This window comes from Bombina bombina, chromosome 5, assembly GCF_027579735.1.
Source record: "Bombina bombina isolate aBomBom1 chromosome 5, aBomBom1.pri, whole genome shotgun sequence".
NCBI lineage: Eukaryota > Metazoa > Chordata > Amphibia > Anura > Bombinatoridae > Bombina > Bombina bombina.
The window spans coordinates 239,064,349-239,091,950 of NC_069503.1; the positions used below are offsets into that span (position 1 = coordinate 239,064,349).

The following is a 27,602-nucleotide window of genomic DNA, read 5'->3' on the forward strand; positions in this document are numbered from 1 at the left end:
GGATGATCCGTGGACTGGATACACCTTACAAGTGAAAACATAATTTATGCTTACCTGATAAATTTATTTCTCTTGTGGTGTATCCAGTCCACGGCCCGCCCTGTCATTTTAAGGCAGATATTTTGTTTTATTTATTTTAAAGTACAGTCACCACTGCACCCTATGGTTTCTCCTTTCTCTGCTTGTTTTCGGTTGAATGACTGGATATGGCAGTTAGGGGAGGAGCTATATTGCAGCTCTGCTGTGGGTGATCCTCTTGCAACTTCCTGTTGGGAAGGAGAATATCCCACAAGTAATGGATGATCTGTGGACTGGATACACCACAAGAGAAATAAATTTATCAGGTAAGCATAAATTATGTTTTTTCAGCCGGCTCTCCCCGTTGATTCCTATGGGGAAATCGTGCACGAGCATGTTACACCAGCTCACCGCTAACGTAAGAAGCGCTGGTATTGGAGTGAGATGTGGAGCAAAATTTTGCTTAACGCTCACTTCTTGTCTTTTAACGCCGGGTTTGTACAAACTCGTAATACCAGCGATGTCTGTAAGTGAGCGGTGAGCATAAACTGCTCGTTAGCACTGCTTCTAACACAAAACTCGTAATCTAGGCGTATGTTTGCATCAATTACACATTACGCTGAAATGTTTTCACTAGAAGTTAACTTGCTCTTGCCTCTATTTTTTAGTGTATATATACATATATATATAAGTGAAAAGATTGGTATTTAGGCACACTGTTCAAAAAGTAATGACCAGTTATGTATCAATGTAGGTACCAGAGGATAAATGCTAAAAAGATACAAATATACAAATATAAGATATAGTATATGAATCACCACCACATAGTAGATGAAATCTTTAGAGTAGTGTCAAAACTGATATTGATATAATTTCTCCTTAATATCACAAGGTAAATAGGAGTTATTACATTCCTTAACCCCTTAATGACCGGACCATTTTTCAATTTTCTTACCCTTAATGACAATGGCTATTTTTACATTTCTGCAGTGTTTGCGTTTAGCTGTAATTTTCCTCTTACTTGTTTACTGTACCCACACATATTATATACCGTTTTTCTCGTCATTAAATGGACTTTCTAAAGATACCATTATTTTCATCATATCTTATAATTTACTAAAAAAAAATGATAAAATATGAGGAAAAAATGGAAAAAAACACACTTTTTCTAACTTTGACCCCCAAAATCTGTTACACATCTACAATCACCAAAAAACACCCATGCTAAATAGTTTATACATTTTGTCCTGAGTTTAGAAATACCCAATGTTTACATGTTCTTTGCTTTTTTTGCAATTTATGGGGCAATAAATACAAGTAGCACTTTGCTATTTCCAAACCACTTTTTTTCAAAATTAGCGCTAGTTACTTTGGAACCCTGATATCTGTCAGGAATACCTGAATATCCCTTGACATGTATATATTTTGTTTTAGAAGGCATCCCAAAATATTGATCTAGGCCCATTTTGGTATATTTCATGCCACCATTTCACCGCCAAATGCGCTAAAAAAAAAAAAAAGTTCCCTTTTTCACAAATTTTGTCACAAACTTTAGGTTTCCCACTGAAATTATTTACAAACAGCTTCTGCAATTATGGCACAAATGGTTGTAAATGCTTCTCTGGGATCCCCTTTTTCAGAAATAGCAGACTTATATGGCTTTGGCGTTGCTTTTTGGTAATTAGAAGGCCGCTAAATGCTGCTGCGCACCACACGTGAATTATGCCCAGCAGTGAAGGGGTTAAATTAGGTAGCTTGTAGGGAGCTTGCAGGGTTAATTTTAGAGATCAGCCTCCCATCTGACACATCCCACCCCCTGATCCCTCCCAAACAGCTCTCTTCCCTCCCCCACCCCACAATTGTTACCGCCATCTTAAGTACTGGCAGAAAGTCTGCCAGTACTAAATAAAAGAGTTTTTTTTTTTTTTTAAATAAAAATTATAAAATATTTTAGTTGTGATGGACCCCTGCCTTAGCACCAACCTCCCTGATTCCCCCTCCAGCTCTCTAACCCTCTCCCCTACCTAATTACCGCCATCTTGGGTACTGGCAGCTGTCTGCCAGTACCCAGTTTGGCCCCACAAACCAAACTATTTTAATTTTATTTATAACTTTTATTTGTATTTTTAATTATTTCTGTAGTGTAGCAGCCCCCCCACAATACCCCCACCCCCTCCCAGATCCTTTTATATGTAAAAAAAACTACTTTTTTTTTAACTTTTTTTTTTCCCCCTTCCTTCATTGGTGTCAGTGTGGCTAATGCGCGCACGTGCACGCGCACCCACGTGCACACGCACCAGTGTGCACGCGCACCCGTGCATGTGCACGCGCGCGCACACACTCCCTCCTCCAACCGGAAAAAGGCACCATCGGCACCATCACTACCGGTGCAGAGAGGGCCACAGAGTGGCTCTCTCTGCATCGGAGGCTTGTAAAGGGGTATTGCAGGATGCCTCCATATTGAGGCATCACTGCAATACCCTCAGAGCTGCTGGAAGTGATTGTGATCACTTCCAGCACTCTGTTAGACAACTGACGTACCAGGTACGTCTATTGTCATTAACAGTTAGTTTTTGCATGACGTACCTGGTACGTCAGTTGTCATTAAGGGGTTAAAGGGCCACTAAACCCAAAATCTTTCTTTCATGATTCAGGTAGAGAATACAAATTTAAACAACATTACAATTTACTTCTATTATTTATTTTGCTTAATTTTTTAGATATCCATAGATGAAGAAAAAGCAATGCACATGGGTGAGCCAATCACACTAGGCTTCTATGTGCAGCAACCAATCAGCAGCTATTGAGCATATCTAGATATGCTTTTCAGCAAATAATATCAAGAGAATAAAACAAATTAGATAATAGAAGTAAATTAGAAAGATGTTTAAAATTGCATTCTCTTTCTAAATCATGAAAGAAAAAATGTGGGTTTCATGTCCCTTTAACTAGTTAAGTTAAATAAATAAGTATATTATGAAGTATGAGCAAACGTCACCTGCATACAGCTCGCAAGAAAAATCAGTGAGACCAGCTTATGTAAAATGCTTACAGCATTTCACAAGACTTGTGAGAGAGCTTACGACATACCCTTGGAACACCCCTGTTCAGCCTAGGTAACTCCCCTGTCCCTCCCACTTTCTGGAGCTGTGTTTTATTTTATAATAAAAATATACCAAGTGCAATGTAAGTTGTAAAAGAAACGCAGAAATATACAAATTATTATCATAATTGGTTAAAGTAACACAGAAACTTTCAAAACATAATCAGAATTTTTAAAATCACTGCTGAATTTATATCTAAATGTTCAAAAAAATTGAATAGAAAGCACAAAGCTTAAATGTAATAAAATTTAAAGGGACCCAATCTGAAGTGTAAAGAGATTTAAAATACAAAACACAAAGTGTAATGTAAGAAAACGCTCATATCATGCAGTGCTATATTACACTTGTGGGCTTGTCTCTCCTTCAGATATAGAAATGAGAAAGCTTGCAATGCTAAAGAAATCCGCCCTTTTTCTTTGAGCATTCAGTGAGTTCATTCCCTTTGAAGCATGCACTACAGTTTCATCTCAAGCAGCAGAATCTTTGATAATCATGCCCTATGTATTGTCTATTATGTTCAAACAGAAAAATTTAATTATGAGGCTTTAATGTATAGCGATAGATAAGATTAGGAGGACTGCTGTTTCTGCAGGTTCAGCCCATTTAGGGCTAGATTACGAGTTGAGCGGTATTTATTGTTCCCACTCGCATGCTAACTCTGCTGGACTCTTTGCATGCATTGTGTAGTGTGTGTATTAGAAGTTAAAATGATAGCCACATTAACGTACTCCCCCATAGACCTCAATGGAAAGAGAAAAGCAAATCCCTAAACTGCCACATAGACCACTGGAAAGTACCACACTACACTATTAACCCCTAAATCACCACATACCCACATCACAAAATACTCCACTACACTATTAACCCCTAAACCACCACAAACCCATCTAAAAATACCCCTCTACATTAATAATCCCTAAACCGCCACAACCCCATCTAAAAATACCCCTCTACATTATTAACCTCTAAACGACCACAACCCTATCGCAAAATACCCCTCTACACAATTAATCCCTAAACCTCCACAACCCATTAACCTCTAAACCCCCTAACCAGCTAACCCCCCTTTTCATTCTATTGGCTGATTTTAATTTGAAAATTAGTTTGAAAACCTAGGAGCCATATTCAAGTTTGGTGTGTACCATCTTTGTGGTTTAGTGATAGGGGCATATTTATCAAGCTTGATGCCCCTTGTTTCCGGTGAGCCTTAAGGCTCGCCGGAAACAGAAGTTATGAAGCAGCGGTCTAAAGAACGCTGCTCCATAACCTGTCCACCTGCTCTGAGGCGGCGGACAGAAATCAACCCGATCAAATACGATCGTGTTGATTTACACCCCCTGCTAGCGGCAAATTGGCCGCAAATCTGAAGGGGGTAGTATTTCACCAGAACTGCTGGTGCAATGATAAATGCAGAGAGCGTATGCTGTCGGCATTTATCAATGTGCAGCGGACATGATCCGCAATATGGGATGATGTCCACTCGCACGTTAATAAATAGGCCCCATAGGCATCTTTTGGCTGTGTTTTTTTTTTTTTTTTTAGAATAGGTTTTTTTTTCTTTTTGGCAGCAAAAGAGCTAAATGCCCTTCTAAGGGCAATTCCCAACCAAATGCACTTTTCAGGGTAGGTTTTCGAGTAGGTTTCTTTAGATGGGGGGTGACTTGTATTGTAGAATGGGGTAGTGTTTTCTTTTGTGAGGTTAATCACTTTAGGGCAATACCCTACAAAAAGACCTTCTAAGGGCTATTGCTATAGTTAATTTTAGTGTTAGTATATGTTTTTTTTATTTTTTATTTTATTTTTTTTAAAGGGGGGCTTTAATTTTAGAATACGCATAACTGTTTTTTGTATATATGTTTGGTTATTTAAATTTTTCTGTATTGATAGTTTTTTTTTCTTTTCTGTAATGGTAGCTTTTCGTTTCTTTTCATCTAATGTTAGTTATATTTGTGGTAAATTAGGGGGTGTTAGGTTACGGATCTTAGGGGTTTAGAGATTAGTGGGTATTTTGTGATGGCGGTTGTGGTGGTTTGGGGTTAAGAGTGTAGAGGGGTAGTTTGCAATGTGGGGGTGTGGCGGTTTAAGGGATAATAGTGTAGTGTAGTACAACTGTTTCCTCAGGCCAAACTCTTTGAGCGTTAAATGCATTTGTGAACAATAGATTTAGGCTTTAATCAGGAAAATGTTTTATTTCATTTACAAAATAAGCTTAAAGGAACAATTTCCCATACATTTTATGCTCTGCAGTTACTTTAACACATAATTGTGAACAAATTTTACAATACAATGTCTCTGTGATGTTAATGGGTTTCATGTCAGCATTTTGTTAATGTGATATCTGTGTTACCGTACTGTACCTGGGAATCCCCCCTGACTCTGGGATTCCCCTGACTCTGGGAATTCCCCCTGACTTTGGGAATCCCCTTGTCCAAGTTTGCTTTCAGTTTTGTTTCCCTAGATTTGTCCCTGTGACTGTCTTTTTTTTTTTTTATCTCTCTCATTCTCTTTACTAACTGCGTCCCTCTCAAATTCACACTAGGTTTTTACTTCTCTCTCCCTTTGTCACTCCCACTATGTCTGCTACTTTTGACTCCTCTAATCATTCCCATACTAAATCCCCCTGACTGCTCCTCCCAACCCCTCTTTCACTTCTCTTATGATTGCCCCTTACTTTTTTTCAGTCTCAGGGTCTTATATCGTATACACCACTAATAAAGCACCATTAATGTATACATAAAGCAGGGCTAAGGTACCGGTCAGGCCACTTCTGATCCCACACCCACTACCCCACCCCCTCTTTGCATATGTTTAGCCATTGTGAAACACCTTATTGTGCAGTAATGTTTCATATTTTTTTCATTTTAAACCACAACAAATGAAGTCATTTTAATACAATTATTACGAGTAGAAATTTTGAGCCCTGCATAAAGCACATCAAAATGATCTTTGTGTATATCCTGATCCATTTCCCCTTTTTCAGTTTTATTCACCAGTTTCAGTGATTGATAAAATTGAATTTAAAATATATTTAAAAAACAAAACAGAAAAGCACCTGAGCTGCTTTGTGATAATTACCAGGCGTTTGCCAAAAGTATTGGAATACAGCTGATATCACTTTTTAGCACTGCACTTTTTTTATAATGAATTTCTTTACAAATAAATCATAATGAAACCTATTCCAGGCTTTCTTATTAAAATTCCCCTTTTATCCTTTTCACTCTGTTCCTACTTTACATGCTTTCCGCTGAGCACCCATCTTTACTTACCTCTACACTTGAGGTTTATGCTACTTGTGCTCAAATAGGTGTGATGACTAGGTAGTATTAGGCTGTATCAGTCAATCAGAGATCTGTGTGAAAAGCTTTGCCAGAATTCCCTATTTTAACTTCACTGGTATTTGGGATTACTTTGGTAATGATAGTGGGAGCCATAGCAATTATCCAAAAACAAAGAATAATCACAGCAATGGAGCTGTCACTTTTAGGACTTTTTCATTGTTATATGTCTTAAATTTCCCATAGAAATCGTCAGGTTAAGTGTCATATGGCGAACCATAATAGGGTCACTTGAGTAACATACAGTGGATATAAAAAGTCTACACACCCCTGTTAAAATGTCAGGTTTCTGTGATGTAAACAAATGAGACAAAGATTAATCATTTCAGAACTTTTTCCACCTTTAATGTGACCTATAAACTTTACAACTCAATTGAAAAACAAACTGAAATCTTTTAGGTAAAGGGAAATAAAAATAAAAAAATAAAATAATATGGTTGCATAAGTGTGAACACCCTTTTATAACTGGGGATGTAGCTGTGTTCAGAATTAAGCAATCACATTCAAAATCATGTTAAATAGGAGTCAGTACACACCTGCCATCATTTAAAGTGCCTCTGTTTAACCCCAAATAAAGTTCAGCTGTTCTAGTAGGTCTTTCCTGACATTTTGTTAGTCGCATCCTACAGCAAAAGCCATGGTTCGCAGAGAGCTTCTAAAGCATCAGAGGGATCTCATTGTTAAAAGGTATCAGTCAGGAGAAGGGTACAAAAGAATTTCCAAGGCATTAGATATACCATGGAACACAGTGAAGACAGTCATCATCAAGTGAAGAAAATATGGTGCAACAGTGACATTACCAAGAACTGGATGTCCCTCCAAAATTGATGAAAAGACGAGAAGAAAACTGGTCTGGGAGGCTGCCAAGAGGCCTACAGAAACATTAAAGGAGCTGCGGGAATATCTGGCAAGTACTGGCTGTGTGGTACATGTGAAAACAATCGCCCGTATTCTTCATATGTCTGGGCTTTGGGGTAGAGTGGCAAGACGGAAGCCTTTTCTTACAAAAATAAACATCCAAGCCCGGCTAAATTTTGCAAAAACACATCTGAAGTTTCCCAAAAGCATGTTGCAAAACGTGTTCTGGTCTGATGAAACCAAAGTTGAACTTTTTGGCCATAATTCCAAAAGATATGTTTGGTGCAAAAACAACACTGCATATAACGAAAAGAACACCATACCCACAGTGAAGCATGGTGGTGGCAGCATCATGCTTTGGGGCTGTTTTCCTTCAACTGGAACTGGGGCCTTAGTCAAGGTAGAGGGAATAATTAACAGTTCCAAATACCAGTCAATATTGGCACAAAACCTTCAGGCTTCTGCTAGAAAGCTGAACATGAAGAGGAACTTCATCTTTCAGCATGACAACGACCCAAAGCATACATCCAAATCAACAAAGGAATTGCTTCACCAGAAGAACATTAAAGTTTTGGAATGGCCCAGCCAGAGCCCAGGCCTGAATCCAATTCAAAATCTGTGGGGTGATCTGAAGAGGACTGTGCACAGGAGATGCCCTCGCATTCTGACAGATTTAGAGTATTTTTGCAAAGAAGAGTGGGCAAATCTTGCCAAGTCAAGTGCTGTAATAAAATCAAAAGGTGCTTCAATAAAGTTTTAGTTTAAGGGTGTTCACACTTATGCAACCATATTATTTTAGTTTCTTATTTTTATTTCCCTTTACCTAAAAGATTTCAGTTTGTTTTTCAATAGAGTTGAACAGTTTATAGGTCACATTAAAAGTGGAAAAAGTTCTGAAATGATTTATCTTTGTCTCATTTTTTTACATCACAGAAACCTGACATTTTAACAGGGGTGTGTAGACTTTTTATATCCACTGTATGTCTATTGTTATTATATGGGTATATCTTCTAGTATCTATATTAATTGTGACCCATTTAACAAGCTCTGTAGGGAGCTTGTGGGCCCGTGTTTCTGGCGAGTCTTCAGATTCGCCAGAAACACAAGTTATGGAGCAGCGGTCTAAAGACAGCTGCTCTATAACCCTGTCCGCCTGCTCTGAGCAGGCGGACAGGAATCACCAGAAATCAACCCGATTGAGTACGATCGGGTTGATTGACACCCCCCTGCTGGCGGCCGATTGGCCGCGAGTCTGCAGGTGGCGATGTTGCACCAGCAGCTCTTGTGAGCTGCTGGTGCAATGCTGAATACGGAGAGTGTATTGCTCTCCGTATTCAGCGAGGTCTTGCGGACCTGATCCACACTGTCGATCAGGTCTGCAAGACCTTCCTTAAATAGGGGCCATTGTCTTATGATAACTATTTAATTGTCCTGTACTGGAAAAAATATTTAGTTTCACTAATATGTTAAAGATCACTTATAGCTTGGTCATTATTTGGATTCTTGACTTGTCTTTTTTCTTTTGACAGTTACTATTCAGGCCTCTAGCTTCTCAATCATCTTCAACATAAGCCGGATACTTTTCAATAATGTTGGCTTTGAATAACACAAATTGCCTGGAACAGCCACTCTCCGCTGGGTTTCGTAAGCTTGGAAGGCTTGTCGGCAGATTTCCTTGGTGGTTTCTTATTATACCCATTGTTTTATCTGTTGGATTAGGAGCCGGATTTATGTTTTTACCTCAGAGGAAATCTAATGACATAGAAGAGCAGTTCACTCCAGTTGGAGGACCAGCTAAGGATGAGCGTAAATTCATAATGGATCACTTCCCAGTTAATGACTCAGGACAGTTTTCTGCACAGAGGCTGTTTACTGAGGGGGCATTTGCTTCTCTCATTGCTGTCAGTACATCAACAAATGTCCTTGATATTAGCTCATTTCAAGAGTTTCTCAAGCTGGATAAGGCAGTAAGGAGCATGAATATAACGATAGTTGGAAGTGAAGTACAGCTTGGATATCAGCAACTGTGTGCAGAAATTCAAGGTTCCACTTGCATGGCACCTAATCCACTCATAGCTGAAGTGCAAGGTAACCCTGAGAGGATAGAAAAAATAGATGTGACTTACCCCATGTTTCTGAATAAAACATTCCTGGGAATGTACCTTGGAGGTGTGAAACTGGGCCCAGCAGATACAGTGCTAGAAGCCAAAGCCCTCCGGCTAGTGTATTACCTGAAAGAGGACAAAGCAGAGGACCGAAACAACAGTCTTGTCTGGCTTAATCACTTTATTAAAACTATTCCTCAGCACATAGATGAATTACAACTGAAAAATATACAGGTAAGAATAAAACATTTACATTTAAAATTTAAATTATTTAAAAGTTGTTTAAAAATTGAAGAAATAAGTGTAAAGTGTTACTCTTGGATGCTGACATCTTGCAATGTAAGTTTTTTTTTTTATGTAATTGGCAAGAGTCCATGAGCTAGTGACGTATGGGATATACAATCCTACCAGGAGGGGCAAAGTTTTCCAAACCTCAAAATGCCTACAAATACACCCCTCACCACACCCACAATTCAGTTTTACAAACTTTGCCTCCTATGGAGGTGGTGAAGTAAGTTTGTGCTAAGATTTCTACGTTGATATGCGCTTCTCAGCATGTTGAAGCCCGGTTCCTCTCAGAGTACAGTGAATGTCAGAGGGATGTGAAGGGAGTATCACCTATTGAATACAATGGTCTTCCTAATGGGGATCTATTTCATAGGTTCTCTGTTATCGGTCGTAGAGATTCATCTCCTACCTCCCTTTTCAGATCGACGATATACTCTTATATACCATTACCTCTGCTGATTCTCGTTTCAGTACTGGTTTGGCTATCTGCTATATGTGGATGGGTGTCTTTTGGTAAAAATATATATAGTTCTAAATATATGTTTGTACTTATATTTGCCATGATTCAGGTTTATCAATATATTTCCTTTTTGCAGACTGTCCGTTTCATATCTGGGAAATGTTTTTTTTTTTTTTTTTAAATTGACTCTTTCTATATTGCGGGCTGTATTAGGCTCGCGAGAGCGCAAAATGCTATAATTTATTGCGTCATTCTTGGCGCGAGACTTTTTTGGGGTGAAAATTTAGTTTGACGCAAATTCGTCATTTCCGGCGTCTTAGTTGGCGCTGAGTCTTTTCACAAGGTTGCGTCATCTATGACGCTCGAGTTTTGTTCTGGAACATTTTTTCATTATTTAAGACCTCATTCCTTTTGCCTCTGGTATTTTTTTCTATGTCAGAGGCCTATTTTGTTTGCATTTTTCCCCATTCCTGAAACTGTCATATAAGGAAATTGATAATTTTGCTTTATATGTTGTTTTTTCTTTTACATACTGCAAGATGTCTCAATCTGATCCTGTCTCAGAATCTACTACTGGAATCCTGCTGCCTGATATCGGTTCTACCAAAGCTAAGTGCATTTGTTGTAAACTTGTGGTAACTGTTCCTCCAGCTGTGGTTTGTAATAGTTGTCATGATAAACTTTTACATGCAGAGAATGTTTCCATTAGTAGTAGTTCATTACATGTTGCTGGTCCATCAACGTCTAATGCTCAGGATATTCCTGTAAATTTAAGAGAATTTATTTCTGATTCCATTCAGAAGGCTTTGTCTGCCATTCCGCCTTCTAATAAACCTAAAAGGTCTTTTAAAACTTCTCATAGAGTTGATGAATTTTCTAATGACCGACAACATACTGATTTATCTATCTCTGATGAGGATCTGTCTGATTCAGAGGATCCTGCCTCAGATATTGACACTGACAAATCCTCTTATTTATTTAAAATGGAGTATATTCGTTCTTTATTAAAAGAAGTGTTGATTGCATTAGATATGGAGGAGACTAGTCCTCTTGATACTAAAACTAGTAAACGTTTAAATTCGGTTTATAAACCTCATGTAGTTATTCCAGAGGTTTTTCCCGTTCCTGATGCTATTTCAGATATGATTTCTAAGGAATGGAATAGACTGGGTACTTCTTTTACTCCTTCTTCAAGGTTTAAAAATTATATCCTTTGCCTACTGATAGATTGGAGATTTGGGAAAAGATCCCCAAAGTTGATGGGGCCATCTCTACTCTTGCTAAACGTACTACTATTCCTATGGAAGATAGTACTTCCTTTAAAGATCCTTTAGATAGGAAGCTTGAATCTCATCTAAGGAAAGCTTATTTATGTTCAGGTCATCTTCTTAGGCCTGATATTTCTTTGGCTGATGTTGCAGCTACCTCAACTTTTTGGTTGGAAACTTTAGCGCAACAAGTATCAGATCATAATGTGTATAGCATTGTTAAATTAATTCAACATGCTAATAATTTAATTTGTGATGCCATTTTTGATATCATCAGAATTGATGTTAGATATATGTCTTTAGCTATTTTAGCTAGAAGAGCTTTATGGCTTAAATCTTGGAATGCTGATATAACTTCTAAATCAACATTGCTATCTCTATCTTTCCAAGGTAATAAATTATTTGGTTCTTAGTTGGATTCTATAATTTCAACTGTCACTGAGGGGAAGGGAGCTTTTTTGCCTCAGGATAAAAAATCTAAGGGTAAATTTAAAGCTTCTAACCGTTTTCGTTCCTTTCGACAAAATAAGGAACAGAAACCTAGTCCTTCCCCTAAGGAATCAGTCTCCAATTGGAAGCCTTCCTCAATCTGGAATAAATCCAAGCCATTTAAGAGATCTAAACCAGCCCCCAAGTCTGCATGAAGGTGCGGCCCTCATTCCAGCTCAGCTGGTAGGGGGCAGATTAAAATTTTTCAAGGATGTTTGGATAAATTCAGTCCAGAATCATTGGATTCAGAACATTGTCTCTCAGGGGTACAGAATAGGTTTCAGAGTAAGACCACCTGTGAGAAGTTTCTTTCTCTCACACATTCCAGTGAACCCAGAGAAAGCGCAGGCTTTCCTGAAGTGTGTTTCAGACCTGGAGTTATCTGGGGTAATCGTGCCAGTTCCTTTTCAGGAACAGGGTCTGGGGTTTTATTCAAATCTGTTCATTGTCCCGAAGAAAGAGAATTCATTCAGACCAGTTCTGGATCTAAATGTTTTGAATCGTTATGTAAGAGTACCAACATTCAAAATGGGGACTATAAGGACTATTCTGCCTTTTCTTCAGCAAGGGCATTATATGTCCACAATAGACTTACAGGATGCATATCTTCATATTCTGATTCCTCCAGATCACTATAAATTCCTGAGATTCTCTTTTCTAGACAAGCATTACCAATTTGTTGTTCTTCCTTTTGGCCTAGCGACAGCTCCAAGGATCTTTTCAAAGGCTCTCGGTGCCCTACTCTCTGTAATCAGAGAGCAGAGTATTGTGGTGTTTCCTTATTTGGACGATATCTTGGTACTTGCTCAGTCTTTACATTCTGCAGAATCTCACACGAATCAACTAGTGTTGTTTCTTCAGAGACATGGTTGGAGGATCAATTTACCAAAAAGTTCTTTGATTCCTCAGACAAGGGTAACCTTTTTAGGTTTCCAAATAGATTCAGTATCCATGACTTTGTCTCTAACAGACAAGAGACGTCTGAAATTGGTTGCAGCCTGTCAGAACCTTCAGTCTCAGTCATTCCCTTCAGTAGCTATGTGCATGGAGGTTTTAGGTCTCATGACTGCAGCATTGGACACAATCCCCTTTGCTCGTTTTCACATGAGACCTCCTCAGCTTTGTATGCTGAACCGATGGTGCAGGGATTATACAAGGATATCACAATTAATATCCTTAAATCCCAATGTTCGACTATCTCTGACTTGGTGGTTAGATCACCATTGTATAGTTCAAGGGGCCTCTTTTGTATAGTTCAAGGGGCCTCTTTTCACAACAGATGCGAGTCTTCAGGTTGGGGAGCTGTCTGGGGATCTCTGACAGCACAAGGGGTTTGGAAATCTTAAGAGGCGAGATTACCAATCAATATTTTAGAACGTGCGATTCTCAGAGCGCTTCAGTTTTGGCCTCTATTGAAGAGAGAGCCGTTTATTTGTTTTCAGACAGACAATGTCACAACTGTGGCGTATGTCAATCATCAGGGTGGGACTAGAAGTATCCCGGATGCTTGTTTGGGCAGAATCCAGCTCCTGTCTAATTTCTGCGGTCCATATCCCAGGTATAGACAATTGGGAAGTGGATTATGTCAGTCGTCAAACTTTACATCCGGGAGAGTGGTCTCTTCACCCAGATGTATTTTTTCAAATTGTTCAGATGTGGGGGCTTCCAGAAATAGATCTGATGGCATCTCATCTAAACAAGAAACTTCCCAGGTACCTGTCCAGGGATCCTCAGACGGAAGCAGTGGATGCATTGACACTTCCCTGGAGTTATCAACCTGCCTATATTTTTCCGCCTCTATTTCTTCTTCCAAGAGGTATTTCCAAGATCATCATGGAGCAATCGTTTGTGCTGCTGGTGGCTCCAGCATGGGCTCACAGGTTTTGGTATGCAGATCTTGTTCGGATGTCCAGTTGCCAACCATGGCCACTTCCACTAAGTCCACACCTTCTATCTCAAGGTCCGTTTTTCCATCAGGATCCCAAATCATTAAATTTTTGAATTCCTAGAATTTTACAGTTTCTTCAGGATGGTTTGGATAAGGGTTGTCTGCAAGTTCCTTTAAAGGACAAATCTCTGCTCTTTCTGTTTTATTCCACAGAAAAATTGCTAAACTTACTGATATTCATTGTTTTGTACAGGCTTTGGTTCGTATAAAGCCTGTCATTAAATCAATCTCTCCTCCTTGGAGTCTTAATTTGGTTTTGAAGGCTTTACAGGCTCCTCCGTTTGAGCCTATGCATTCTTTGGACATTAAATTGCTTTCTTGTAAAGTGTTGTTTCTTTTGGCCATCTCTTCTGCTAGAAGAGTTTCTGAATTATCTGCTCTTTCTTGTGAGTCTCCTTTTCTGATTTTTCATCAGGATAAGGCAGTTTTGCGGACTTCATTTAAATTCTTACCTAAAGTTGTGAATTCCAACAACATTAGTAGGGAAATTGTTGTCACTTCTTTGTGTCCCCATCCTAAGAATTCTTTGGAAAGATCTTTACATTCTTTGGATGTGGTGAGAGCTTTGAAGTATTATGTTGAAGCTACTAAAGTTTTCAGAAAGACTTCTAGTCTATTTGTTATCTTTTCTGGTTCTAGGAAAGGTCAGAAGGCTTCTGCCATTTCTTTGGCATCTTGGTTAAAGCTTTTGATTCATCACGCTTATTTGGAGTCGGGTAAATCCCCGCCTCAGAGGATTACAGCTCATTCTACTAGGTCAGTCTCCACTTCCTGGGCTTTTAAGAATGAAGCTTCAGTTGATCAGATTTGCAAAGCAGCAACTTGGTCTTCTTTGCATACATTTACTAAATTCTACCATTTTTATGTTTTTTCTTCTTCAGAAGCAGTTTTTGGTAGAAAAGTTCTTCAGGCAGCTGTTTCAGTTTGATTCTTCTGCTTATAATTTCAGTTTTTTTCATTATAAGATTAAAACTTATGATTTGGGTTGTGGATTATTTTTTTCTGCAGAATTGGCTGTCTTTATTCTTTATCACTCCCTCTCTAATGACTCTTGCGTGGAGTTCCACATCTTGGGTATTGCTATCCCATATGTCAGTAGCTCATGGAAAGAAAACATAATTTATGTAAGAATTTACCTGATAAATTAATTTCTTTCATATTGGCAAGAGTCCATGAAGCCCACCCTTTTTATGGTGGTTATGATTTTTTTTTGTATAAAGCACAATTATTTCAATTCCTTTGCTTATGCTTTTTGCTCCTTTCTTTATCACCCCACTTCTTGGCTATTCATTAAACTGAATTGTGGGTGGGGTGAGGGGTGTATTTGTAGGCATTTTGAGTTTTGGGAAACTTTGCCCCTCCTGGTAGGATTGTATATCCCATACGTCACTAGCTCATGGACTCTTGCCAATATGAAAGAAATTAATGTATCAGGTAAATTCTCACATAAATTATGTTTTTCCTTATTTTATATCTTCTGCTGAGACCAATTAGGGACAGATAAAATAAGTAAAACATTAACATTTTATATTGCATTTTTTATTTTTTTAATGTCCCTTTAATTATTTTTAGGGTATCCACAAACAGCCACCCTCTTTGTAAAGTCTTTCACCACTTAATTTACTGTTGAGTCCCTTACACTCCAGTTTAAATTTATTATACATCATGAAGCTTTCTTAAATCCCTAAATATACCTGAAGGTTTCTATCATATTACTTCTTCTATGCGCTATATATGGAATATATAGTGTTATATGCTTTATATATGTAATATACTGTGTGTGTATATATATATATATATATATATATATATATATTTATATATGTGTGTGTGTGTATATATATCTATATATAGGTACATGTGTATGTGTATGTGTGTTGGTGTATGTGTGTGTATGTATGTATGTATATATGTGTATATATGTGTGTATATATATATATATCTTAAGCAACAAAAAAGGAACTGGATTTAAAAACTCACTGGATTTAAAAAAAAAAAAATTAGAAAATACATTTTTTACATTATCGTGATGTTCCGGGGTCCAAAAACCCCTTTCTCAGACCCCGAAACTTCACCGTAATGTAATAAAAAATTATTATTTTTTGTTAAAATCCAGTGAGTGCAGACCCCTTTTTATTATTTAATATTTTCTTACTGATCTGGCATCCTGGTTGCTGATTTGCTTGAAGCGGGAGTGCAGACACTTAGATATATCTATCTATCTATCTATCTATCTATCTATCTATCTATATATACAGTATATCTATATATATCTATATATATATATATATATATATATATATTTCGTATGATGATGATAGTCCATAGGGAACCACAACATGTGGGATATATTTCCCACCACTTGGAGGATGCCAATACCCCAAACAAGAGCTTATAATCCCTCCCATCGCCCAAGACTCCTTTTATTCTTGGCCTCACAGGAGAAGGTTGAGAAAAGAGGTGTTCCAGCTACTTGCTTATGGATTAATGTTTGGGAGATCAAATCAATGTGAGATCCTTTTTCCCTGGTACATATCATTTACAAAGAAGATATAAGTGATTTCACAGCTGAACGATACAGGAACATAGGAATGCCCTGTTAAATGCACAGTATCACCCTATGGGATTTCAGCCATAACTGCCCCTAGGTGTCACAGGGACTTATCCATCAGCCTCCCCCTGTGGCAAGTAAGATATTTCCTCTCAGATCCTCTAATGTACTTGTACAGCATTGGATGAGCTCTCTACTGGATACAGCTATTGACATCTTTCTGGTAAGCCCACTGGAGGGTGCTTCATTTTAGGTAAGTGCCAATAATAATTGCCCATAGGCTATTAGCACATACCCTTACATGTATAGCATAGCCAGGAACTTCAAGTATTTACACAGATATTTTAATATTGGGTGTAGTGTCATTTGATCTGCCTTTATTATTGCAAGGAATTATCTTTCTCTTGTAAGGTGTATCCAGTCCACGGGTTCATCCTTTACTTGTGGGATATTCTCCTTCCCTACAGGAAGTGGCAAATAGAGCACACAGCAGAGCTGTCCATATAGCTCCCCCTCTAGCTCCACCCCCCAGTCATTCTCTTTGCCGGCTCTAAGCAATCGGAAGGGTAAAGTGAATGTGGTGTTAGAATTGTAGTTTTTATTTTCTACAAGCAAAAGTTTGTTATTTTAAATGGTACCAGTGTGTACTATTTACTCTCTAGCAGAAAGGAGATGAAGATGATTTTAGCATGTTGCAACTAAAATCCACTGCTGTTCCCACAAAGGACTGAGGAGTACAAGAAAACGTCAGTTGGGGGGAACGGTTTGCAGGTTAGGCTGCAATAAGGTATGTTCAGTCATTTATTTCTAGACAAGACTGTGATAATGCTAGAAAAGACTGTTAATATCCCCATGAGGGAAGGGTAAGCTGTATTCAGAGACTAAGTATGGAATTGCTAGCTTACATAACAGGGCTAATTTATGCTGGTTGACACTACTTAATGGCAAACGGTTTTTATTGAAAAATATCGTTTTTTGAGGCACTTTGAAGGTTCCTTTGGGTTTCTTTCAGGGGTTGTTACCCACATGGCTATTATTAAAACACTTAGGAGTGTTTCTTTAGGCCTCACAGCACCGGAGTAAGGTGGGAGGGGCCTAATTTCGCGCCTCAGATGCGCAGTTATATTTGACTAGAACTTCAGGCTGTTTCACATGGAGGGTCCTGCTGCAGTTTGAGGGCCTATAAGAAGCTTTTCCCCCACAAATCTGGTTCCTAAGCAGTGGCGGCTGGTGAATTTTTAGGATGGGGGTGCACAAGACCCTCCCCCTATTAGAAAGCCACGCCCCTTTGAAAAACCACGCCCCTTTTGAAAAACACGCCCCTTTAATAAGCCACGCCCATTTTAAAAGCCACAACCCTTTGTGAAAGTCACGCCCCTCAAATGGCCCCACCCATTTGAACCAGCAGTGTTTTTGGTCATCGTCTTCTTGAAATATCCAGCCCCGGCCTGGGGGTAACTTCAACTGAAGTTTGTGACTGATTCCTCAACATTATTCTCAAGTATCTGCTGATATTGAGTGGAATCCATGAGACCCTCAACAATATTCCCAGTAGTACAGGTCTTTGGAGGTGGTCTGTGGGCTGTTTTTGACCGTTCTCACCATCCTTTGCCTTTGCCTCTGGCCCTCTCTGATATTTTACTTGCCCTGCCACTTCTGGCCTTAACAAGAACTGTGCCTGTGGTCTTCCATATCCTCACCATGCATTGCTCACTGTGTTCCTCATAGTGGACACAGACATCTTAAATCTATGAATGCATACTCTTCAGTACAGCCATGTTCACGTGCGACAGTGCACAAATGGAGGAGCCTACACTACCTGCCCATGTCTAGTCTTAAAATATACATGATGGTGCTCAGTTAAATTATATAATAACATATATATATTAACCAAATGATTAATTAAAGCTGCAAAATAATAAGAATGTTGAATGTACATTCATGAAAACATATATATTCCTGGATTTAAAGAACCTTCCACTTTATAGAGAAATACAACCACATTTCAATTACTGTTGCCCCAGCCCCCAGTGTTCGATATAAGGCAATGCAGCCAAAGGCCTTGGCAACATGAAGATAAATACACCCACATTTTACTTTCTACAAAAGAAGATTATTTCTATTACACTAGTGCTTAATAATTAACTTCAACAGTAAAGATTAAAACAGAATGTTGTTAACTCAAGTACAATTTTTGTAAATTAAGTCAATCCGCCTGTCTTTTTTTGAGGCAAATAAATCAATAACATTTTCGGTGAATGTAGGCATGTCATTGATCAATTGTTTTTCAATTGTGAGCATGGCTAGAGCAGTCAGTCTTTCCTCAGTCATGGTGCTCCTTAGAAATGTCTTAACTCGTTTTAAAGTTGAGAAACATCTCTCAGCCTCAGCAGTTGTCACGGGAATAGTCGAAATAATTTGCAACAGTTTGTAGGTCTCAGAGAAAGTACTGTCCAAGTTATTTTCTATTACAAACTGTAGAAGACTGATGGCACCATTCATATTTCGGAAATCTGGTCTTCTGTAAATTACTCCTAGTTCAGTTTTCAGGCGATCTTTCTGTAATGTGTGATAAACCGCTGATGTTTGTTCAAGAAGCTGATTTGGAAAATTTTTCTCGTAATCCGCAAATTTTTCCGCTTGGAGGAGAGAAACAGCCGAGTAGTGAGTTATAAAAGAAAATCTATCTTTTACTTGATTTGTGATAACATCGCATATCTCTTTAGCTGCCACAGTCTGAGCAATGTGAATATTTTCTCTCTTCCTTTTCCTAGATGTTTCCTCTGTTTCTGATATCGTCATGGTCACTGTGTCCATTCTATTCCTTTCGTTTTCCATTGTCTGCTGGAAAGTGTTAATATGTTTTCTAATAAGTGCCGCATCTGTTTGTGTTTTCTGAAGTTGGTTGTATAACACATCTACATGTGGCATAATATTGTGAAAAACTGTAAGCCAAAACACAAATACCGAGTCTTGTAACATACGCCGAATAGCCCCTGCTTGATTTATAGCTATTTCTTTTTTCGATGTTGACTCTATTTTTTCCATGCATTCAATTAACTGTTCCCTGTTTTCAAAAACTGTATTGACGGTTCGACTCTTGAAATTCCACCTGGTGGCTGAACCATGAGGTATCCTTCTTCTAACAGTTTCATCTAGAATAGCTATCCTTTGTGGCGAGTTACTAAAAAAGTTAGTAATGTCACTTAGATTTGAAAAAAATACTCGAACTTGTTGATTTTGACTGCTTGCTTGGCTGACAATTAAATTGAGCTGATGTGCGTAGCAATGCACAAAATGTGCATTCTTGTAGGTACGTTTAATTATAGCCTGAACACCTGCATGCTGACCACTCATCACGCTTGCACCGTCGTAACTCTGCGATATCAGTTTCTCTGGGTTGTCTATAACTTTTTCCAAAGTAGCTTGAATACACGTAGCTAAAGATTCGGCATCATGTCCAGCTGGATTAGTGAATTCCCAGAATCTCTCAACCGGTTGTCCGTTACCTATAATGTATCTAAAAACAACAACCAATTGGAAGGCAGATGAAACATCAGTAGTTTCATCTGCTATCACTGCTACAAAACTTGCATTTGAGATTTCCTTCTTTATTTGGTTCTGGCAAACAGTAAGCATACAGTCTAATAAATAGTTTTGAATTTCTTTTGACGTTCCTTTAAAAACAGTGGCACTAGCGAGATGTTCTTTTAGAGATGCATCAAGCTCTGCTGAGAAGTTTATAAGACCTCTGAAAATGCCTGGATTTAATGAATCATCGCGTTCGTCATGTCCTCGAAGTGCAAGCTCAAATGCGCCGCAAAATAAAATACAATTAATTATTTTGGAAAGAACATAGCGATTTTTCGTTACTTGCTCATTATGTTTTTTAATATTCAAACGATATGCACTGTCAAGTTGTTGCCGAATATCAACCCTTCTTAGCAAATTAAACTCTAATGTGGAGTTTAAATGTGATTGGGAGCAATTATGTTTATTGGTTTTTTGACTTAAATGTGATAAATCGGCGACACCATAACTCACCCAGCTTGAATCCCCACTTTGTTTTGCAAACAGGAGACAATAAAAACAAAAGAGCCTGTTAGATAATTCACAACCACAAATCCATGGATATTTATCATATACCTCGGGTTTGAATTCTCTTTTGTAATCTCTAGTTTTACATTTTGTCACCTGGGTAAGGTTAAGCATAGGTGTTGGCCTGAGCATTTTAATTTCCATTTTTCTTTCAATGGGCAACGTTGAAAAATGTAATTGCTTTAGCTCAGACACACTAATTTTACTAAGTGCCATCTTAACTGTTAGTTTACACACAAAGAACAGTCCTTTGCTCTTATCTAATATATAACTTGTAGGTAGGTAGCTCTGCAGCTGTTAGAAAATATACAACTTAATAGTTTAATAGTTTGGCGGTGGTTATGTAATATATAACTTGTAGGTAGGTAGCTCTGCTGCTCTGCAGCTGTTAGAAAATATACAACTCAACTTGAAGTAATAGTTTAATAGTTTGGCGGTTGTTATGTAATATATAACTTGTAGGTAGGTAGCTCTGCTGCTCTGCAGCTGTTAGAAAATATACAACTCAACTTGAAGTAATAGTTTAATAGTTTGGCGGTTGTTATGTAATATATAACTTGTAGGTAGGTAGCTCTGCTGCTCTGCAGCTGTTAGAAAATATACAACTCAACTTGAAGTAATAGTTTAATAGTTTGGCGGTTGTTATGTAATATATAACTTGTAGGTAGGTAGCTTTGCTGCTCTGCAGCTATTAGAAAATATCAACTAGAAGTTGAACTAAATTGTTAAAGAACTCCCTAAAAATCCAGTATACTCCTAAACTTGCTAATCTCAGACTGTGTCTGTTGTTTAAATTACAAGTAGAAAAATAAAAATGTTTTTTTTTTTTAAACACTAGTTCAAGTTCAAGACTCAACTCAAGTTACTCTATATAAAAAGCAATCTCAGACTCAGACTGTATCTGTTGTTTAAATTACAAGTAGAAAAATAAAAATGTTTTTTTTTTTTAAACACTAGTTCAAGTTCAAGACTCAACTCAAGTTACTCTATATAAAAAGAAATCTCAGACTCAGACTGTATCTGTTGTTTAAATTACAAGTAGAAAAATAAAAATGTTTTTTTTTTTAAACACTAGTTCAAGTTCAAGACTCAAGTTACTCTATATAAAAAGCAATCTCAGACTCAGACTGTATCTGTTGTTTAAATTACAAGTAGAAAAATAAAAATGTTTTTTTTTAAACACTAGTTCAAGTTCAAGACTCAAGTTACTCTATATAAAAAGCAATCTCAGACTCAGACTGTATCTGTTGTTTAAATTACAAGTAGAAAAATAAAAATGTTTTTTTTTAACACTAATTCAAGTTCAACTTAGACTCAACTCACTCTATCTAAAAAGCAATCTCAGACTCAGACTGTATCTGTTGTTTAAATTACAAATAGAAAAAAAAGGTTTTTTTTTTTTTAACACTAGTTCAAGACTCAACTCACTCAGTTACTCTATATAAAAAACTGCAGGCCTGCAGCAAAAATCATTAAAATATCTGCCCACAAAGTTACTAAACTAATAATATATTACTAGTATAAATTAAGTTAACTAAAGTATCTTCAAGTTCTATATAGATATAGATAACTAGAAAATCTGAATACTACTAGTAGTGACTGTGAATCTACAGTTCTAAACTAATTTGCTGCTAAGCTAAGCCTAATGTAATTAATAATAATTATAATGGCTATTGGCTAACTATCTAACTGTCTATTAGCCTGCTCCTGGGCCCTGGCTATTTCTTTGCACACTACTTGACTGCAGCTCAGCAGACACTGAGTCAGCACACAGCAGCAAATATTGACTGTCTGTCACTGTTCAATCAACTTGTTGATGCTTGATGGCTGCCAGCAGGCAGCAAAAAATATATAGTTTTGTTGTAAACAATTTTTGCACAGAGCTATGCAAAAACACTCCTCTCAGCTCAACGGCTATCTCCACAAAGATTTTCGCGCCGTTGAGCTGGGAGGAGCCTCGTGGGGGCCATCACGTGAGCCATGGAGCCTATCACAGAGTCTGAGGAGTCCGGATCAAGAGGCTGGGGGAGGAGACAGAGCACAGGCTGAACGACCGCACAGTTCAGCCTGTGCGATTATGCCTCTATAGGCATGAGGCTGGGGAGGAGCTCTACGCCTGCACAGTGAATACATTGCGATCACTGTGCAGGCATATAGAGCTCCTTACCGCACGTGCGAGTGGGGGGTGGAGACTGGAGCCTGCCCTGGACTGTCAATCAGCCTCTCTCAGCTCAGCCTCAGGCAGCAGCAGCAGGCAGTGCGCCGTGGTGGTGTGTGGTGTGACGTCACGGACGTCAGCACACTGAGTAGTCCACCCGGTCCTAGCTCCTGCCTCCTGCCTGAGCCTGATAATAAATATACAGTGTCTGTTAATGAACACTCAGTGGCGAGTCAGTGATGAGAATGATAATAGATTAAATAGCAGGGTATATAAGCTAAGCAGCAGTGCCAGTAAAGCATTATTTAATACATATAATATTAAATAATATAAATAAAAAATAAAATTAAAATTTTTCATAATTTTTTTTTTCTCATTTTTTTTTTTTTAAATGCTCATTTTTTTTCCCCCTCCTCTGCCCCCTGGGGGTTCACGTGCGACAGTGCACATATGGAGGAGCCTCCACTGCTCCTAAGGGAAGGTAGGGCCACAGCAGAGCTGTGGCAAGGTGCTGAAGTTGTTTTAACCGGTTTGTTGCTTACTGTAGATCCGGTTTGGGCATTAAGGGGTTAATCGTTTTTATTGCTAGTGGTGCAATCTTACTAATGCTTTAGGTACATACTGTAAAAATTTCGAAAAGTTTGCTGCATTTTTTCACTGTTTTGCAAAATTGTGTGCCTTTTTTATCTCTTAAAGGCACAGTAACGTTTTTTCAAAGTGTGTTTTTACTTGATTAAAGTGATTTCTAAGCCTGTTTGTCTTCCTACTAGTCTGTTAAACATGTCTGACACCAAGGAAAATCCTTGTTCAATGTGTTTAGAAGCCATGGTGGAACCCCCTCTCAGAATGTGTCCCACTTGTACTGATATGTCTATACACTTTAAAGAACATATTGTTGCACTTAAAAATGTGGCCCAAGATGATTCTCAGACAGAAGGTTATGAGGTTAGCCCGTTAACCTCTCCCCAAGTGTCACAACCAGTTACGCCCGCTCAAGCGATGCCTAGCACCTCTAGTGCGTCTAACTCTTTTACCTTGCAAGACTTGGCGGCAGTTATGGGTAATACCCTCTTAGTGTTTTTATCTAAACTGCCTGTTTTACCTGCAAAGCTTGATAGCTCTGTTTTAAGAACAGATTCTGAGCATTCTGACGCTTTAGTAGCCGTATCCGATATACACTCACAACGCTCTGAAATGGGGGCGAGGGATGTGCTGTCTGAGGGAGAAATTTCCGATTCGGGAAAGGTTGCTCCTCAGACAGACTCAGATACGTTGGCTTTTAAATTTAAACTAGAGCACCTCCGCTTATTGCTCAGGGAGGTATTAGTTACTCTGGATGACTGCGACCCTATGGTGGTTCCAGAGAAATTGTGTAAAATGGACAGGTACCTAGAAGTTCCTGTTTACACTGATGTGTTCCCGGTCCCTAAGAGGATTGCGGATATCGTTACTAGGGAGTGGGATAAACAAGGTATTCCCTTCGTTCCTCCTCCTGTTTTTAAGAAAATGTTCCCCATATCTAACCCCATGTGGGACTCGTGGCAGACGGTCCCTAAGGTGGAGGGGGCTGTTTCTTCACTTGCTAAACGCACAACTATACCAATCGAAGACAGTTGTGCTTTTAAAGACCCGATGGATAAAAAAATTAGAGGGTTTACTTAAGAAAATTTTTGTTCAACAAGGTTTTCTTCTCCAACCTATTGCGTGCATTGTTCCTGTAACCACTGCAGCTGCTTTCTGGTTCGAGGTGCTGGAAGATGCGCTCCAGACGGAGACCTTATATGAGGACATTATGGACAGAATTAAGGCTCTTAAACGAGCTAATTCTTTTATCACAGATGCCGCTTTCCAACTAGCTAAGTTAGCGGCAAAAAATTCTGGTTTCGCCATTTTAGCGTGCAGGGCGTTATGGCTAAAGTCCTGGTCGGCCGATGTGTCGTCAAAATCCAAACTACTGAACATCGCTTTCAAAGGAAAGACCCTCTTCGGGCCTGAATTGAAAGAGATTATTTCAGAAATCACTGGGGGAAAAGGCCATGCTCTCCCCCAGGACAAGTCCTTCAAGACGAAGAACAAACAAAATAATTTTCGTTCCTTTCGGAATTTCAGGAGCGGTATCGCTTCATCCTCCCCTGCTGCAAAGCAAGAGGGTAACACTTCACAACCCAGGGCAGCCTGGAAACCTTACCAGGGCTGGAACAAGGGTAAACAGGCCAAGAAGCCTGCAGCTGCCTCCAAGACAGCAAGATGGGGTAGCCCCAGATCCAGGACCAGATCTAGTAGGGGGCAGACTCTCTCTCTTCGCTCAGGCCTGGGCAAGAGACGTACACGATCCCTGGGCCTTAGAGATTGTATCCCAGGGATATCTTCTAGAATTCAAGGACTCCCCTCCAAGGGGAAGGTTCCATATTTCTCGTCTGTCTACAGACATGACAAAGAAAGAGGCGTTCTTACGCTGTGTAGAAGACCTACATACAATGGGAGTGATCCACCCAGTTCCAATTGCGGAACAAGGGCTGGGGTTTTACTCAAACCTGTTTGTGGTTCCCAAAAAAGAAGGAACTTTCAGACCAATCCTTGATCTCAAAATTCTAAACAAATTCCTCAGAGTTCCATCATTCAAGATGGAGACCATTCAGACAATCTTACCAATGATCCAGGAGGGTCAATATATGACTACCATGGATCTAAAGGATGCGTATCTACACATTCCTATCCACAAAGATCATCACCAGTTTTTCAGGTTCGCCTTTCTGGACAAGCATTATCAGTTTGTGGCTCTTCCTTTCGGGTTGGCCACTGCTCCCAGAATTTTCACAAAGGTGCTAGGGTCCCTCCTGGCGGTGATAAGACCGCGGGGCATAGCAATGGCGCCTTATCTAGACGACATCTTAATTCAGGCGTCGACTTTCCAAAGAGCCAAGTCACACACGGAAATTGTAGTGGCCTTTCTGAGGTCTCACGGGTGGAAGGTGAACATCAAAAAGAGTTCTCTCCCCCCTCACAAGAGTTCCCTTCCTAGGAACCCTAATAGACTCGGTAGAAATGAAAATATTTTTGACGGAGGTCAGAAAGGTAAAACTCTTAACTACTTGCCGAGCTCTTCATTCCATTCCTAGGCCATCTGTAGCTAAGTGCATGGAGACAATCGGACTAATGGTAGCGGCAATGGACATAGTCCCTTTTGCACGGATACACCTCAGACCACTGCAACTGTGCATGCTCAAACAGTGGAATGGGGATTATGCAGATTCGTCTCCTTAAATACAGTTGGACCAGGGGACCAGAGATTCTCTTCTCTGGTGGTTGTCTCAGGATCACCTGTCTCAAGGAATGTGTTTCCGCAGACCAGAGTGGATCATCGTAATGACCAATGCCAGTCTGTTGGGCTGGGGTGCAGTCTGGGACTCCCTGAAAGCTCAGGGCTTATGGTCTCAGGAAGAAGCTCTTCTCCCGATAAACATTTTGGAACTGAGGGCGATATTCAACGTGCTTCAGGCATGGCCTCAACTAGCTGCGGCCAAATTCATCAGATTTCAGTCGGACAACATCACGACTGTAGCTTACGTCAATGATCAAGGGGGAACAAGGAGTTCCCTAGCAATGATGGAAGTAACCAAAATAATCAGGTGGGCGGAGGATCACTCTTGCCATCTCTCAGCAATTCACATCCCAGGAGTAGACAACTGGGAGGCGGATTTTCTAAGTTGTCAGACTTTTCACTCGGGGGAGTGGGAACTCCACCCGGAGGTATTTGCCCAGCTGACTCAGCTATGGGGCACTCCAGAATTGGATCTGATGGTGTCCCGTCAGAACACCAAACTTCCTCTTTACGGGTCCAGGTCCCGGGATCCCCAGGCGGTCCTGATAGATGCTCTAGCAGCGCCTTGGTCCTTCAATCTGGCCTATGTTTTTCCACCGTTTCCTCTCCTCTCGCGTCTGGTTGCCAGAATACAGCAGGAGAGGGCTTCGGTGATTCTAATAGCGCCTGCGTGGCCATGCAGGACCTGGTATGCAGACCTAGTGGACATGTCATCTGTGCCACCATGGACGCTACCAATGAGGAAGGACCTTCTAATACAAGGTCCTTTCAAACATACAAATCTAATTTCTCTGCGTCTGACTGCTTGGAGATTGAACGCCTAATTCTATCAAAGCGTGGTTTCTCTGAGTCGGTCATTGATACCCTGATTCAGGCTAGAAAGCCTGTCACCAGGAAAATCTACCATAAGATTTGGCGAAAATATCTTTTTTGGTGCGAATCCAAGGGCTACTCATGGAGTAAGGTTAGGATTCCCAGGATTTTGTCTTTCCTCCAAGATGGATTGGAGAAAGGATTATCAGCTAGTTCCTTAAAGGGACAGATATCTGCTTTGTCTATTCTTTTTCACAAACGTCTGGCAGAGGTACCAGACGTTCAAACGTTTAGTCAGGCTTTAGTCAGAATCAAGCCTGTTTATAGACCTGTGGCTCCGCCATGGAGTCTGAATTTAGTTCTTTCAGTTCTGCAAGGGGTTCCGTTTGAACCTTTACATTCCATAGATATTAAGCTTTTATCTTGGAAAGTTTTGTTTTTGGTAGCTATCTCTTCTGCTCGAAGAGTTTCAGAGTTATCTACTTTACAGTGTGATTCACCTTACCTGGTGTTCCATGCAGATAAGGTAGTTTTACGTACCAAACCCGGTTTTCTTCCTAAGGTTGTGTCTATCAAGAATATTAACCAGGAAATTGTTGTTCCTTCTCTGTGTCCTAATCCTTCGTCGAAGAAGGAACGTCTGTTACACAATCTTGATGTGGTTCATGCTTTAAAGTTCTATTTACAAGCAACTAAGGATTTCAGGCAAACAACTTCTTTGTTTGTTATCTATTCTGGTAAGAGGAGAGGTCAGAAGGCGACCGCTACCTCTCTTTCCTTTTGGCTG

At 39.4% G+C, this 27,602-nt stretch overlaps 1 protein-coding gene across 2 annotated transcripts in view; it reads left to right on the plus strand.

The window, feature by feature from the left end:
• Nucleotides 1-27,602, plus strand: part of LOC128660201 (patched domain-containing protein 3) — a 144,883-nt gene that overhangs the window by 32,865 nt on the left and 84,416 nt on the right. For both annotated transcript variants that reach the window (XM_053713902.1, XM_053713901.1), the window contains exon 2: nucleotides 8,845-9,654. In XM_053713902.1, coding sequence (XP_053569877.1) covers nucleotides 8,905-9,654 — 750 coding nt within the window. In that variant the 5' untranslated portion in view covers nucleotides 8,845-8,904. The remainder of the gene's footprint in view (nucleotides 1-8,844; nucleotides 9,655-27,602) is intronic.